This window comes from Conger conger, chromosome 8 (genome assembly GCF_963514075.1).
Source record: "Conger conger chromosome 8, fConCon1.1, whole genome shotgun sequence".
Classification (NCBI taxonomy): domain Eukaryota; kingdom Metazoa; phylum Chordata; class Actinopteri; order Anguilliformes; family Congridae; genus Conger; species Conger conger.
In genome coordinates, this window is record NC_083767.1 from 21,972,257 (window position 1) to 21,989,085 (window position 16,829).

At 38.7% G+C, this 16,829-nt stretch overlaps 1 protein-coding gene across 3 annotated transcripts in view; it reads left to right on the plus strand.

Annotated features, from left to right (window-relative positions):
• The first annotated feature begins 390 nt into the window (after positions 1-390).
• The window catches only part of sfxn5b (sideroflexin 5b), a 36,586-nt gene continuing 20,147 nt past the window's right edge, over positions 391-16,829 (plus strand). For all 3 annotated transcript variants that reach the window (XM_061252606.1, XM_061252607.1, XM_061252608.1), the window contains exons 1-10: positions 391-541; positions 2,888-2,956; positions 6,107-6,184; positions 6,697-6,723; positions 7,459-7,513; positions 8,079-8,104; positions 8,866-8,919; positions 9,250-9,306; positions 11,254-11,319; positions 16,109-16,199. In XM_061252606.1, coding sequence (XP_061108590.1) covers positions 485-541; positions 2,888-2,956; positions 6,107-6,184; positions 6,697-6,723; positions 7,459-7,513; positions 8,079-8,104; positions 8,866-8,919; positions 9,250-9,306; positions 11,254-11,319; positions 16,109-16,199 — 580 coding nt within the window. In that variant the 5' untranslated portion in view covers positions 391-484. The remainder of the gene's footprint in view (positions 542-2,887; positions 2,957-6,106; positions 6,185-6,696; positions 6,724-7,458; positions 7,514-8,078; positions 8,105-8,865; positions 8,920-9,249; positions 9,307-11,253; positions 11,320-16,108; positions 16,200-16,829) is intronic.

The window sequence follows — 16,829 nt, forward strand, 5'->3', positions numbered from 1 at the left end:
CTATAATGGTAGGACTGCAAAATTAACGTAATTTGCCAATTTACCTGCAAGGCAAATGGTATTTTATTTGGTTTCACTGTTAGTCTCATATATTCCTGAATATGTAGTCTATTTCTAAATATCTATCTCTGGATTTTCCAGCTTCTCGTCCTGTATGGATTGTCACTTTCAAGTTCTGTCAGCTTTACTGCTGGGACAAATATTTTATAATTCAGAAGGAACATACTCCCAATTCAATGCAAACTTTGGAGACAAATCTAGCACCCACCAGGCTGACACTGAATTCTGCAGCGACTTCCCCTTTCAAACGTGCTCAACGTGTGTCTCTGACAGTAACACGGCAATAAACTTCATTTCCCATAACTCACTGCAATTCAACGCTCCACTAGTTTCGCAACGGAGCAGTGAGAGTACTTCGCTCTTCTTTAACATTCTGTTTTGTAATTCACTTCATTAATAAATAATACTTAGCCTACTCGCTGTCATGGCGGAATCTACAGCTTGCCCCGCATTCCAATTGGGGATACCTCGTTATGATCAGGTGAAACACATTTTCGGATATTTTGTTTGTTTCCCTACGAAGTGGATGATTTCTGAGTTTAGAGATGGTGCTGCAAACATTACATGATTGATATTGAAAGCTGTTGGGGTTAGTCGTGGTGTCCACTGATCCGAGCGCATCAGCGAAAGTTGCTTCTGAATGTAGTATTATTGGCAGCAAATTTGGTTATTTTTTCAATTATTATTATTATGAATAATAATACGCATTTCATTAGACTTTCTCCTCTGTATTACAACAGTTTTCGGACAGTCTAGTGCGAGGCTACATCCCGGTTGTTCTGCATTAAGGCTGCATTCTGTAGTAGGCTATAACTTTGAACGAGGACGCTCTTGTACATATAGGGCGCAAACATGAAGAATTTTTTTTTGTTTTTACTTTAGGAGTGAAACTTGAAATTCGGTTTCTTTCGGTTACGGGCCACCAATCGCCTATAAATCGTTATTCATTTTGTGGTTGTCAATTTTGTCTATTGTCAACGCGTTATTGCAATCTTTCGTGATTTTTGATCATTTAAATGTGTGTAGTCAAAAGTGAAAAAATGAATTTGTAAGTTTAAGAAATACTAAGTGTCAGTTTGCGGTTGAATGCCTACATGACAGAAGAGCTGTTTATTATAAATACCAAACAGCTTTAACATCGGTCTTGTGATGTAATTTATCCAGGAGCAAAAGCGCTTCTCACCTTAAAGCGTGACCTAATTCTTCGCAAGTTAAAAAATATACAGTCCCCTCAGTATATTGTTTTCGCAATATACTGAATACATGTGGGGTTGAGATATAAAGACGAACACGAGACAAGAGTTCAGAATTTCAGCTTTTATTTCCTGGTATTTACATTTAGATGAGTTAAACTACTTAGAACATAGCACCTTTGGTATAACATAACATAACATAACATAACATAACATAACATAACATAACATAACACGGCATTTAGCAGATGCTCTTATCATGGTATATGGTATCAGACCACCCAGAGAGACATCACCATACTGTTGCATTATTCTTTTGTGATGCTTTTCCAGGCTTTTACTTTTACTTTCAGTTGTAGTTTGTTTCAAGGATTTTTTCCCTTTAATCTTAATTCAGGAGGTGAATCGCATGCTCAATTGGGTTAAGGTCTGGTGATTGACTTGGCAAGTCAAAAACATTCGCCTTTTTTCACTAATGAAGTCCTTTGTTGCGTTGGCAGTGTGTTTTGGGTTGCTGCACGATGTTTGTGATGTCACGGACTGATGTTTTTCAAATTGTCTTCACAGCTTTCACAACGTTTTTGTCATCAACTGCTGTTGTTTTCCTTGGTCGACCTGTTCGATGTCTGTTGCTCAGTATGCCAGCGGTTTCTTTCTTTTTCAGGACATTCCAAGTTGGTGTACAAGTTGTGCAATGGCTATGATGGATTTCCCCTCTTTTATAAGCTTCAGATTGTTTGCTTTTCCTCAAAAGACAGCTCCCTGGTCTTCATGTTGGTTTATCTTTTCTAACACAAATGCAGTCATCACAGGCAAAACCCAAGGCTAAAACCAACAGTTGACATTGAGAACTATTTATTGTTTAACCAATCAATTTAACAGGACACATCTGGGCAACAAGAAACACCTGTCAGTCAAAATGTTCCAATACTTTTGGAGTAAAAAAGGTGGTATTTTCTCAGATGTAAAAAAAAAAAAGTAGATACAAATACCAGGAAATAAAAGATGAAATTCAGATCTATCACCTCGTGTCCTGATAATGCAGAGTTTTTTTGGAATCATATCACAGCAACTCTGTCGGAGACTGTGCTCATGTTTTTCTTTCATTAGCTGACGTCTATGCTCATCCACTTCTTCCACTGTGGAAACTTGATTGCAGTTCATTTTTGAGCTGTAATGTAACACACAGAGGTGTCGGTATTGACCAGTATTCCTCAAAAATGTTTTTGGCCCCATAATGTCTGTATCTTACATCGATAAAGGGCTTTAGCTGGTATTTTACATTACATTACATTACATGTCATTTGGCTGACGCTTTTATCCAAAGCGACTTACAATTGATTAGTCTAAGCAGGAGACAATCCTCCCCTGGAGCAATGTAGGGTTAAGGGCCTTGCTCAAGGGCCCAACGGCTGTGCGGATCTTATTGTGGCTACACAGGGGATCTACGCAAAAGGCCGCCCTATTTTAGATGGTGCATCAGGGAAATCCACTGAGACATTTTTAGGTGCATTTGCTGGTTCAGTATCAACAGATGCACATGGAACTTGTTGAGGGGTTTGACTGCTACATACATTTTGTGCATTGTTACTGAGTGCAGTGAAGTGGTATTAACAGGCTGTTCTCTCTTCTAGAGCCGCTTTTATGGCAGGTTGAGACACTTTCTGGATGTGATCGACCCCCGCACCCTTTTTGTGTCAGAGGTACACGTCTGCACTCTCCAGGGCACCTGAATTCCCTGCACTTTTGGACTTAACTACCTTTAACTGTGTGACTGGGATACTCTGTTCTGGTCCTCAGGGCCAGTAGTAGCCTACTGCTGGTTTTCATATCTCCCCTTTAATCAGAGATTGATTTAAACTTGGCTCACCAGGTGAGTGCAATCTCTGGCCAATCAATGACATGATTGGACTATGGACTATAAGGCAGAATAGAAAACCAGCAGTACACTGAGGGCGAGATTTCAGTATACCTGCTGTATGAACGTCTTTAACCCAACTGTCATTGTTTTACCTTCTGGTTTACAACTGGGAAATATTTTATCTGTTTATCTGTCATACAGTAAACCCAGAATCGAGGAAAGTTACAAGTTAATTTCTTGGAAAATCAACTAGAGAACCCCAATCAGCCAAATTATTTTCACAATTTGTTGTGTTAGTTCAAATTACTGTTGACTTTCAGTAGCAATGGCAGAGAAATGGCAATTATCATGTGTCATCTGTGACAGCCTGATTTTAACAAATCATGGTGTTTGCTCTGGAGAATGGAGTATTTTCATTATTTTGTCCCAGCCTGTGACCGCATACAGTAAAGTCACATGAAGCCCATATTCTTCCATCACCCATTATTTGGCTGAAGCCTTTTTTTACATAAAGAATTTGAAATATAGATACAAATTTACTGTGTTTTTTCCCTTCTAAAAACAATAGTGAATTGTTCCATCATTTAAATGCTGTCTACCATATTTTTTTACTTTAAGTGTACAGGTTTCTTGTTTTGTTAGCCATTTTCTAAATATCTGGTAGCTCTTCTGGAGCAATGTAACTCTGGAAAAGTCTAAAATATATTTACTGATATAATGCCTGTTCTTAAGGATGTTACAGTGGTGTGAAAAAGTGTTTGCCCCCTTCCTGATTTCTTATTTGTTTGCATGTTTGTCATACTTAAATGTTTCAGATCAAACAAATTTAAATATTATTCAAAGACAGCAAAAGTAAACACAAAATGCAGTTTTTAAATGAAGGTTTTTATTATTAAGGGAGAAAAAAAATACAAACCTACATGGCCCTGTGTGAAAAAGTGATTGCCCCTTAAACCTAATAACTGGTTGGGTCACCCTTAGCAGCAACAACTGCAATCAAGCGTTTGCGATAACTTGCAATGAGTCTCTTACAGCGCTGTGGAGGAATTTTGGCCCACTCATCTTCGCAGAATTGTTGTAATTCAGCCACATTGGAGGGTTTTCGAGCATGAACCGCCTTTTTAAGGTCATGCTACAGCATCTCAATAGGACTCAGGTCAGGACTTTGACTAGGCCACTCCAAAGCCTTCATTTTGTTTTTCTTCAGTCATTCAGAGGTGGACTTGCTGGTGTGTTTTGGATCATTGTCCTGCTGCAGAACCCAAGTTTGTTTCAGCTTGAGGTCACGTACAGATGGCCGGACATTCTCCTTCAGGTTTTTTTGGTAGACAGCAGAATTCATGGTTCCATTTATCACAGCAAGTCTTCCAGGTCCTGAAGCAGCAAAACAGCCCCAGACCATCACACTACCACCGCCATATTTCTGAAATGCGGTGTTACTTTTACGCCAGATGTAATGGGACACACACCTTCCAAAAAGTTCAACTTTTGTCTCGTCAGACCACAGAGTATTTTCCCAAAAGTCTTGGGGATCATCAAGATGTTTTCTGGCAAAATTGAGACGAGCCTTAATGTTCTTTTTGCTCAGCAGTGGTTTTCGTCTTGGAACTCTGCCATGCAGGCCATTTTTGCCCAGTCTCCTTCTTATGGTGGAGTCATGAACACTGACCTTAACTGAGGCAAGTGAGGCCTGCAGTTCTTTGGATGTTGTTGTGGGGTCTTTTGTGACCTCTTGGATGAGTCGTCGCTGCACTTTTGGGGTAATTTTGGTCGGCCGGCCACTCCTGGGAAGGTTCACCACTGTTCCATGTTTTCGCCATTTGTGGATAATGGCTCTCACTGTGGTTCGCTGGAGTCCCAAAGCTTTAGAAATGGCTTTATAACCTTTTCCAGACTGATAGATCTCAATTACTTTCTTTCTCATTTGTTCCTGAATTTCTTTAGATCTTGGCATGATGTCTAGCTTTTGAGGATCATTTGGTCTACTTCACTTTGTCAGGCAGGTCCTATTTAAGTGATTTCTTGATTGAGAACAGGTGTGGCAGTAATCAGGCCTGGATGTGGCTAGAGAAATTGAACTCAGCTTTGATAAACCACAGTTAAGTTATGTTTTAACAGGGGGGGAAATCACTTTTTCACACAGGGCCATTTTTTCTCCCTTAATAATAAAAACCTTCATTTAAAAACTGCATTTTGTGTTTACTTGTGTTGTCTTTGACTAATATTTAAATTTGTTTGATGATCTGAAACATTTAAGTGTGACAAACATGCAAAAATCAGGAACACTTTTTCACACCACTGTATATAATTTTGTTATTATCACTACTAACAGGTGTTAAACTAGTATCAGTGATGACATTCAGTAATCAGCCTTCTTACTTTGTGTGCAGTTTCTTAAATATATTTTTCAGTCTTTTGGCATCTGTCATTCTCTTTAACATAAATTGTTCAATGCAAATTTAGTTGTTAAACTCATATGAGCAAAATATATTTATTTTAGTAGATTTTTAGATGTATTCTTCTTTCTTTAGTCGATTCCTTAATCAGTTCAGAGATCCAGAAACCATTTAAATAAACTATCACTTGCTGCTTTGTGTGTTGTAATTGGAATTAATGAGGCATACTATTTTTAGCATGTCTCTGTTTTATGCGTATTAGTCATGTTTTAAATATAATGAAATACCATATAATAGAATATTCAGATCTTCACTCTCCCATTTCCTACCAGAATTGTTACCCAATAACTGGTACATTCTCACAGTGTTTTTGCAATCAGGTGAAGAAAATGAGAAACATGTTGCTTTTCAAATAAAAAAAATATAAAAACCATGTAGGACCAAATAACCCTCCCTCCCGGCTCAACCTAAAATTTGTTAGATCAGAATAAAACTGTGAAATAAAGTGAAACACTTGTCTGTCAGATTTTACAGCAGTGTTGTAGCAAGGCTGGGTGTTCAGATAGTGTGTGTCTACATTTCCTTCCCTCTGTTAGAGTCGTCTTAATGAGTGTATGAAACTTCTGGATGATTTTAAACATGGGACACTTCCACCTGGAGTGACAAATGGGCAGGTAAGGGTAGAAATGGTAGAAATCTACATAATGATGCACAAGTCATACACTCACACACTCACAGATTCACACACACAACATAGACACCTATCAAGTCTTGATATCTTTGGATCCTTTGTATGTGTTGTTCTATCCAGATAAGTGGTTAAAGAAGAATGCCAGTCCTAGGTGTTGCATTTCCATGGGAAATAAAATAATAATAATACACATTATCATTAAATATATGTAAATGATATCAAAGCATTACATCTTTGCTGATAGTGATTCAAAATCTAAGCTTTTATTTAGAAATTTTTACTGTTTTTAGAACGTTTCCACATATTAGTTATCTGTGATAGTGTCTTATCCAGTGAACTTGTGTGAAAAATTATTGAACATGCTAATAGATTTTCTTACTTTTTCACCATTAAACTGGTGGTCATGGTCATGCTTTAACCAGTAAGGAGAAAGACCCAAACCTTTGCTTCTTGTGGAATAATCTACTTAACTCAAATGGCACCATTCTGTTGCAGCTTTGGGATGCTCAGAAAATCAAGCAGGTAAGATCTTTGGCCTTTTCTTTGCCAAAAGTTGGCTGATTATATTGCTATCAAGAATACTTTCAGCCAGTGCTGCCAGAATTGTGGAATCATCTCTTGACTAAGTTGACACTACAATAGGTTAGACCACATGCCCCCAATCTGCACTGATTTCCTCTGGGTAACTGATTCTTCTGACTGACTGCACTGTTTAAGCCGCCCATCCACATACCGTACTGTACCGTGGACCTACACAGATGCACGGTAGAATCTGAGTGACAATTGCAGCAATTGAACCAAATGTATGCCATTCTCTATTGACTGAAACAAAGCATTTTATGGTTGGGACCTGCCTTCAAAAGTTCTGAATGTCATGCAGTAACCATATGAGAACTGTGTCAAATATGTAATTGTTTTGGACTCAAATACTTTTCTGTGCTTGATTGATCTTGCCTGGTGCTATTGAGCCAACCAAGAGGGTTGCAGTTCGCAGTTTTTGAGAGTAGTTCATAGGTTCCAATACACCAGATGCCCAGTAAATCATAGAAAAGGATTTGAATCCAAAACAATTACATAATTCACCCAGGTCTGGGCCATATGCAGTTATTGCAGATCACAATATTTTCCTACACTGCATTAGGACAGAGACCTTTTTGGAAGTGGACAATACCTGTGGCCTTTTTTTTGTACTTATTGTCCATGCAACTGTGACAATAAATAGATAATGTATTCAATAAACCACAGTTGTAATTTCAGGCCATCATTCACCCTGATACAGGGGAGAAGATCTTCATGCCATTTCGGATGTCAGGTACAACCAGCTTGTGACTCACCATGTCCTCACAGCTCCTGGAGCAGTGAACATTGCGACCCAGCAGGACACCCACGGCCCAGAACCTTTTCACAGCACTAGGCTGTGACTTCAGCTGGGCTTCTAGGAGGAAGGCTCTGCATGATTTATGAGCAAGATGTCATGGCTCGCTGACAAATCACTTGATAAAATGTGAATTGCAGGGTTTCACAGACATTGGAATTGATCTGAATTTTAAAATTAACCCTTATGGACAGGAAAGGAACATTCAGTGTCTATTCAAATACAGTATAGTGTAGAATACCATGGACATACGTTTATATTTTGATGTGTTTTCTTCGTTCAAATATGTAGAAGGAATGCATGAAATGCAGCGGGTGTTTTGCAACACAAGGACTTATACTTTGATGTGATTATGCCTGTCAATCAGGGTTAGCCTAGTACTGGTAGGAATATCTCACTGCTGACCTCAACAAGCATTGGTTTTGTTATCTAACATTATTGTCCATTTATGTATTCCAGCAAAATAAATTGTTTGCTAATTATTTGGTTTTGGACTTCACAGGTTATGTCCCGTTTGGAACACCAATAGTAAGCATTTAATATCATTTAAGATCAAATTAGAAAATAGGCCATTAGATTTCCTAGTAGTAGGGGAGGAAGGAAAATTTTTGTTCTTTGGGAGAAATATAACTATGGATATGTATTATCCTGTCTTGCTAGAGCCATTTACTGTATTGTGGCTTAAAATGTCCTGTAATCAATTTCCTTGATTTTAAAGTGTGTGGAGACAATGCTATCTCTCGCAAACCCCGCTAAGGCACCACTGTAGTAACCAGTCCATACATGTCTCCTCTTGCTCTCCTCCTCCTTCTATTGGACACATGCTTTTCAGAAACCGAGAAACGTCCCAAGCGGTTTTTAGAATAATAAATACAGGTAGACAAGCGAGGTATTGGGCAGAAGTGAACACAGACACAGGTTTGTAGTGTATTGCAGTAATGACTGAACATGTTTGTTGTTGGAATAGGTGAAAATCCTGCACAGTATGCCTTTAAATAGTACAAATATTTTGTCTTGCTGGCTCAATCATGTAGTTAGTTTTGTTTGTTATCATTAATTATATAACAATCAGACATAGCAGCCTCAAGTTAGAGTATAGATATTCTATTACAATGACCAGATATTCAGATATTTAGTGCTACCTATACCCATGTGCATTATGGAGTACGCTAAATGGAGCTGGCTATCTCGTCAGTATATAGACTGACCTGTGACAATTGTACATTGATCTAACCCAACCTGGCTGTCATTTCCTTTTATTATATTTTTTCCTGTTTGATCCCTTCCAGGTAGTGGGCCTCCTCCTTCCTAATCAAACTCTCGGATCAACAGTGTTCTGGCAGGTAGGATACCCTTTATCCCACAGTCCTTTAAATCATGTCGTGATCCCTATGCCCTGTTTCACTGCATGCATGATTTCCCTGAATGCTCAACACATTTGCTGCCCTTGATTTTAACCTGTGATTAGGCAATAAACCATATGGCCATGTACCATATGGCTGCCATGTAGCATGTTTCTTCATCCTGGTTCAAATTCTGTATAATTTGTGCTTCAGAAGACAGCAGAAGACTGCCACACAGATTGTTTTTGATGGTGTCACATTTACCATACACATTTTTTACTGGGTGACTGGATGTACTATTCTGGGTGACATGTTTCTCTCCCCCTCCAGTGGCTGAACCAGAGTCACAACGCTTGCGTTAACTTCTCCAACCGCAATGCCACGAAGGTATGTGCTGAGGCCCAGTCATATGGAAGAATGATACCCTTAAGCATCTACCATCTGCTGATGGTCAAAGACCTATTTTTAATTCAAACCCTTAGTCGGTCACTCGTTTTTGTGATGGGTTGTCTTTGCAAGCCTCCATCGTGTTTCATTAAAGCTGGTTTGTTTTGGGGGACCCTACTTGGTGTGTCCATCAGAGGGATTTGCTCCCACTGCTGTGATGCACTCAGCTTACACTCTGGGAAAAAAAGGGCTCTTTGGCTTTTTTCTATAGAGGAACCCTCTTTAGTTCTTTATGGAACCGTCTACCACAGGTGTGCGGGTGACATTGGTTCAGGAGGTAAGAGCAATCATTTGGCAGTCAGAGGGTTGCCAGTTCAATCCCTCTCTGGGTGTGTTGAAGTGTCCCCTGAGCAAGACACCTAACCCAGAATTGCTCCTGACAGCTGATTGGTGCCTTGCATGGCAGGCAATTGGCATTAGTGTGTGTGAATGGGTGAATGAGAAACATTAATTGTACAACACTTTGGATAAAGGCACTATATAAATGCCCGGAGTGAAGTGTGAAGTGTGAAAGCTCCTAGACAAATAACCATTTTGCAAGACAAAAACCCTTAAAAATTACCACCATTTTGTAAACTGCACACTGAAAAAGGGAAAAATAAAAATAAAGTTCAGCTATAGCATCGTCAGCATCGCTCATTATAGTGTATATCATTGTTTTTTGGGAATGCAAGATCAGTCCGTTTTTACTAGCTGTTATCTACTATACGCAGGCTGTTGTGAAACCAATGTAGATACATTTTTTTTTTAAAGAGATCCACCTTACAGCTCTTTTGGTTATTTATTTCAAAATGATAGCTAAAAATAGAGTCCCTGAGCCATTCCATGCCAAATCCAGGAGGTTCATACTCATCCACAGCATCTTGACTTTTTATCATTTTCTGTATGATTTTAGACAGTAGATATAAAATATTTGAAAGCGTGAGCTTCATACTCCATTTCGTTTTCCTGGTAGAGCTGGGTGTCACAATGAAAAATGTGTTGTGGCACAAAATGTGAGGTCCATTACTTTGTAAGGAAAAACTAAATTATATGTAAAGATATTTTTCATGTAGTATTCCTATCTCACCTCAGAAAACCTTGAGATCTTTGGCCCTAAACATGCACTTTTTTTTTACCAGGGACCAATGTTTTTTGGGGGTGGTCATATCTCCAAAACTAAATATACTTTTATTATCACATGTAAATGAGAGTCATCTGAGAACACTTTTCCATTGTGTAAAGATAAACACAATTAGCTGAGATATGACCCCTTAGAATATTCAATTTGGCCATTTTTGGCACATTTATACCCACCCGGAAACCAGTGTCAGAAATTTCACCAAACCTTCTTCTTCGAATATGTTGAAGATATATTGGTAATCAACTTTGCTGGAAATAATTAGCTTTGGTAATCCGTTTCTACATACAAAGTTATCTCTAGATACAAATTTAAAAATATATTTTTCATTGCAACACTTAGCAGACTTTAAATGGCTCTACCAGGAAAACAAAATGGAATATGAAGCTCAAGAGAAAAAAACGAGGTGCTGTGGTGCAACCTCCTTGAGTTGGCATGGAAAAGCTCCCCTTTAAAAATGATGGCAATAGAGAAGTAACTGTAGTAATGTGACCGTTTCAATAAATGATTAGAATGAATATTGGTGTATTTTAACTGACTTTCAAAGTTAAAAACATTTCAAAGTTAAAAACTTGTTCAGAACATTTTGGGAGTTATATATCTCTGTGATCATACTGATATACAGCATCTCTCTGTGTCTGTTCTTCTTGCCTGCTCTGTTTCTCTCCCTCTCATACCACCCCTCCCCCACCATTATAATATCCATGATATTGCATCTGGTGATAGCAGTGAGAGGAGAAGTTTACTCTTTGTCACATCACCCTCAGCCAACGCCGGCCTCCAGGTTCGTCCAGGGCTACCTGGGTGCAGTGACGAGTGCGGTCTCCATCGCAGTGAGTATGCCCCAAACCAGAGGTCTTCAGTCCTGGTCCTGGAGAGCCGCAGGGTGTGCTGGTTTTTGTTTTAGCCTTAATATAACCAATTCACACTCAAGAAACCAGGCGAGGTGAGTTATCTGTGTAATTAACTGCTTTAATTCAATTAATTGCAGGGTCACAACAAAAGCCGGCACACCCTGTATTTACAATCTAATTATTATTTATGTATATGTTTTGACTTACATGACATTTTACATAACTGTCATTTAGCAGACGCTCTTATTCGGAGCGACTTACAGTACTCAACTTTTAAGCACTTTAAAAAAATGTTATTCAAAAAATGTTATTATACAACGCTGCCACCCCATGTTTTTTCTGTCTCTGGGCAAATGTGGGATGTGTGTGCAAGACTAAGGGATACGGGATAAAACCTTTTAAAAGGGAAATAACAAAATCACTTAAAGTATGTCTTGCCGCAGATTAACTTTTCTGAATATATTGTATCAAACCGGGATTAGGGTAGGTATATAATATGCCGTAAACAAGTCACAAGTTTAATTGCTTCTTTGTGTTTTTTATGGGAAGCGGTGTTGTTCACAGTGACGATTAAAGCAAGGCTGTGTTTCATGTGTGCCGTGTAAAAGAATGTAGCAAATGTAGCAAATAAGGCACTCCAACCATGACAAGCCTGTTTGTGCGGTTTACAGCCACTCAAATGGCAAATGCTGGCAAAAACTAGACTTGTTTCCAGGGCCAGGTTTTCCTTTTTTTGTGATTGGTGTAACGTAGGCCTTGCTTTCCTGCTGCCTTCCGTTGCCATTACAACGCGCTGTCGGCTTGCCAAGGCAGGCTGGAACCATCCTGGGGGCTGAATGTGAGGGGCCTCGGACTGAAGCCCTGTCTTCCTGTCTGTCGATTGCACGAACTGCAGAAACTACACCCGGAACATTCCAAGGTCTCGGGTTACAGAGCTCTTGTCTCAGCAAAAGCTTATGTTTCCTGAGCTCTTCTTCTGACATAATCGCTTATTCAGCAATAGCTTCCATTTGTTTTATGAAAGACAAGAATACAGGCTATTCTACATATGGTAAAATATGCTTCATAAATTAAAAATACATCAATTATTGACATAAAAAATAATCAAAAAGTATTTTTATAATTTGCAATAATATTTGCATATAATTTGCTTTATTTTGGTTGGTGGGTATGCTCTGTGTTTGCTGTCAACTGCAGTCAGTGCAGTTTGTATATGATATGATATGTGTACTGTATTATGTGGTAGATGTTCAAATATTACTTTGTACCATAAAAAATACAAATTAAATCTTGGCCTGTTCTTGTAAAAATCTGTAAAATTAGAAAGCACATAGTAACTTACATAAAATGTAGGTCATCTGGCCATTACATCATCTGGGCAGGTTCTAAATCCAGTGTTAATGCCTAAAGGCAGACTATGCCGAATTTCTCGCTAATGATACGAAGCCTGCGGAGCTAGTTTTGGCAGACAATTCGAGAAACGTTGCCCCCGTACATCCTTACATCTTATGGGATGGGCTATATAAACCACCAACCTTACCTGTTCAGGCGCATGCTCATTTTGCACTGCTCTGGGAATCATGCAAAAGCTGCCCTGCTGCCTGGCTCATTCTGCATTCTAAAGCCATAGCGCTGCCTGGCTCTTTCTGCTGCATTGCTTGTACAATGCCCTCTCTCATAAATGCCATTGTTCATATTGCTCGCTATTGCTGCATTTTCTTGCTGTATTTGCTCTAAATATCATGCCTATTCCTTAATTGTGCAGTTTTTTGTGCTCCCACCACCATCCCAGCATCCACCTGTGAGTTAGCCACCAGTGGATTTCAGTCTGCTGTACCTGCACTATTCTGTAACATAAGCACGCATACTCACAAAGGCATCAATTCATTCATTTTTATCCGACATCTGAAGTCTTTTGAAAGTCTGGGAGTCTTTTGGATTTAGGCATGAGCTCCCTGCCCAGGAGAGGAAATACGCTGGTAGAATCTCCCGAAAATAAGCAGTTACGTCAGTACTGTGTAGTGGGACTCCGCTATCATGGCGAGCCAGCTGACACCGCTTTGTTTTTTAATAAGTTAGCTTATAACACGGCAGCTAATTAATGTTACTGAAAGCTGGCCAGCCTCTTGATTAATGGTTAGTCACCACCACTGTAGTAGCCAATTGTTTCCTCTTGGGCACTTTTACATTCATTTTCATCCAAAGTAGACAAGTTAAGTAAATAGGGTTTCTTAAAATGTTAAATCCTCAGAATATAGAAGCCATTCTGTGCCTTTTAATGTAATTCACATTTGTATATTCAGGTCTCTTGGCAGAAAGGGGTATATCATTTTTGTCAATTTTACAAAGCAATCCTCCCCAATATTGTCTATGAGGTAATTTAAGATAATGGACTGCTTGACAAAAATATGAGTGGCTCAGTTCTCAGGCATGTGCATGGTGCTATAAAAAATATCTGATTTAGAGTTACAAGACGCATTGACAATGTGTGCTTGATACATTCAACAGAAAATGTGTTTTATAAGCTACCTATAGATAAATTGAATGATAACTATGAGATAAACTGCTTCTACTTAGTCAGGGAACAGTCACAGTACCCCCACTTGGATGAAAAATCTATTCAGTTCTGCATCTGTGGAAGAACATCAAACTTATAAAAAAAGGATACATATACATAAAAAATATAACACTGGCTTAAAGGTACAATAGATTTTTGTGTTACAACATTGTTACATTGTAAATCCCTTCCTGTCATTGAAAAAGGCTCACTGACATATTGACTCACCCACTGTCTGTGTTTATAGTCCTCAAATTCGGGTTTCAAAATATGCAGTTGACAGGCCAGCACCAAAACATCATATAGCTGTACAATATTTCAAGCCCATTGGTTGAAAATTGGTTCTAATTGCAACAGCCAATGACATTTCAATGTCACCGTGTTCACAGAGAAGAGGTGGGATAAACAGTGTTATGGTTTGAAGGTGTTTGTTTCTGCAATTCCACTCTTGGCCGTTAACAGTCAAAAATTACCTATTGTACCTTTAACTAATGTAATTTGCCACTGTACAATTCTGTGGCTTCTTGTGTCAATGTACAGTGGGCTCTAGAATGATTAGCACCCTTGATAAATATGCACACAAATGCTGTGACCTCAAAAATAATACAGGTATTGGCCTAAGCTTTATTTTCCAACATGTGTAAAGTTGTGCGCTTTATTAATGATTCAGTGGAATCAACCAATGTTTCAAATTTTAAAAAATTCCACAAAAAACAGGTTCCTCAATTATTGGCACCCCTGGTTTAATACATGCAAATACCCCTGGCAAAGATGACAAAGAGTCCTTTCCTATAATTTGCTTAGAGATATAAAATTAGAGAACACATTTGGGATTCTTGGCCATTCCTCCATGCAGAACTATTCAGACTGATTGATATCCTTGGGATATCCCCCTCTTCAGTTCAGATCACTGGCTTTTCATGAAATTTGGCCTTTGCCGAACATGATTGTTATTTTTAATGAACTATTTCTGAGTGGATTTTGATGTATGCCTCATTGCCTGCTGGACAATCTGTTGATTGTTGTGGCAGCCTGTAGCGTAGTGGTTAAGGTACATTGGTTAGTGGTTCGATCCCCGGTGTAGCCACAATAAGATCTGCACAGCCTTTGGGCCCTTGAGCAAGGCCCTTAACCCTGCATTGCTTCAGGGGGATTGTCTCCTGCTTAGTCTAATCAACTGTATGTCACTCTGGATAAGAGCATCTGCCAAATGCCATTATTGTAATGGATTGTTAAATTGATTGTGCCATTGATCTTAAATAGTGCCCTTGCAGCAAAACATCTCCAAAACATCAATGAACCACTGCAGTATTTGACAGTAGGTATGAGGTGCTTCTCCTTGTATGCATTCCATTTCCATGTTGATGGTGTCTTTGATCAAAATGTTCAATTTTGGTCTCATCTGCTAGTTTTTTTTAAAATACTGTGCTCAGGAGGGCTGTCTTTCTGCCACCCTTCTAAAGAGTTTGCTGGTATGGAGGTGCCATTTTATGTTGTTTTTTTACATGGTGACCCCAAGACCCAGCCAATTTCTGCTATTCTTAAACTGCGATCCTTGGGTTACTTATGGCCTCCCTCACATCTTCCTTACCATCCGTGGGGATAATGCACTTGCTTCTGCTTCCTGGCAAGTTTGCAACCATTCCGTTTGTTTTAAGCCTTTTATTATTGCCCTTACAGTACTAAGTGGCATGTTTAACCATTTGTGTATTTTTGTACCCATTACTCTTCTTGTGATGGTCAATTACCATCTGTGTCTTCTGAATTGATCTTTTTTTGGCTTTTCCCATGCTGATGGTTGACAAAGGGATTTTGTATGCTTGCTACCTAATTTTTTATATTCTAGTGAAACAGGAAGTGATAGAATGATACAATATAGTTAATTGAGACTGAATAACTAAACTGAAGTAAAATTGTATTGTTAATTTCACTTTGTTTGACTTTATCTAAAATAATTATTTGGGGTGCCAATCATTTTGGCACCTGTGGTTTTCAGAATAAATAAGATCACAAAATAAAAACATTGAAACATGTGAGTAAATGTATTGAAATAAAAGTATACATATTCCCGTATGTTTGAAAATAAAACATAGAACATTATCCAAGTTGTTCATTATATGCAGCTTTTTTTTTGGTCCATTTTTATTAAGGGTGCCAATAATTCTGGAGCCCACTGTATATGTACTGTAAATTTGTTTATATTTTTTTTAGGTGGGGCTGAATGTTATGATCCAGAAAGCCCAGAGGTTCAGTCCGGCGACTCGTCTACTGGTACAGAGGTTCATTCCCTTTCCAGCTGTCGGTATGTACTATATCTGAGTCTCCAGCAGCCCAGCACCAAGGCATGCCAAACACAGTCCATCATTACATTACATCACATCCAAAGCGACGTACCAATGGCCATTGTAACAACTACAGAACATAGGCAGGTAAGCTACAATTTGCATGAAGGATCAGTTGTGTAGAACCATTAAATATCATATTTAGTTCACATGGTAAATATAGGCTTAGTCATTAGGTATAGAATGTCAGACTAGAAGCAACACATGATACAATAGATGTGGTAAACAAGAAGCACCAAGATGGATACAAATTAAATGTAACCAGGATAGATGAAGACAGAAAGTACAACAAGATAGGGAAAAAGCATACATTGCAGTCTGTTTATATTTGGACAGTACAATTTCTGTTCTTTCGGCTCTGCAGTCCAGCACATTCGATTTGAAATGAAACAATATGTGGTTAAAGTAGGGTATTTACATCCATATCTGATGATGTGTGTAGGAATAACATCCTTTTTTATGCATTGTCCAACCCCTATTTTAGGAGACCAAAAGTAATTGGACGGTTGGTTTCTCAGCTGCATCTAAATAATCAGGTGTATTCAATTGCTTCCTTTGTGCAGGTATAAAAATGCTTTCAGTATCTAGTC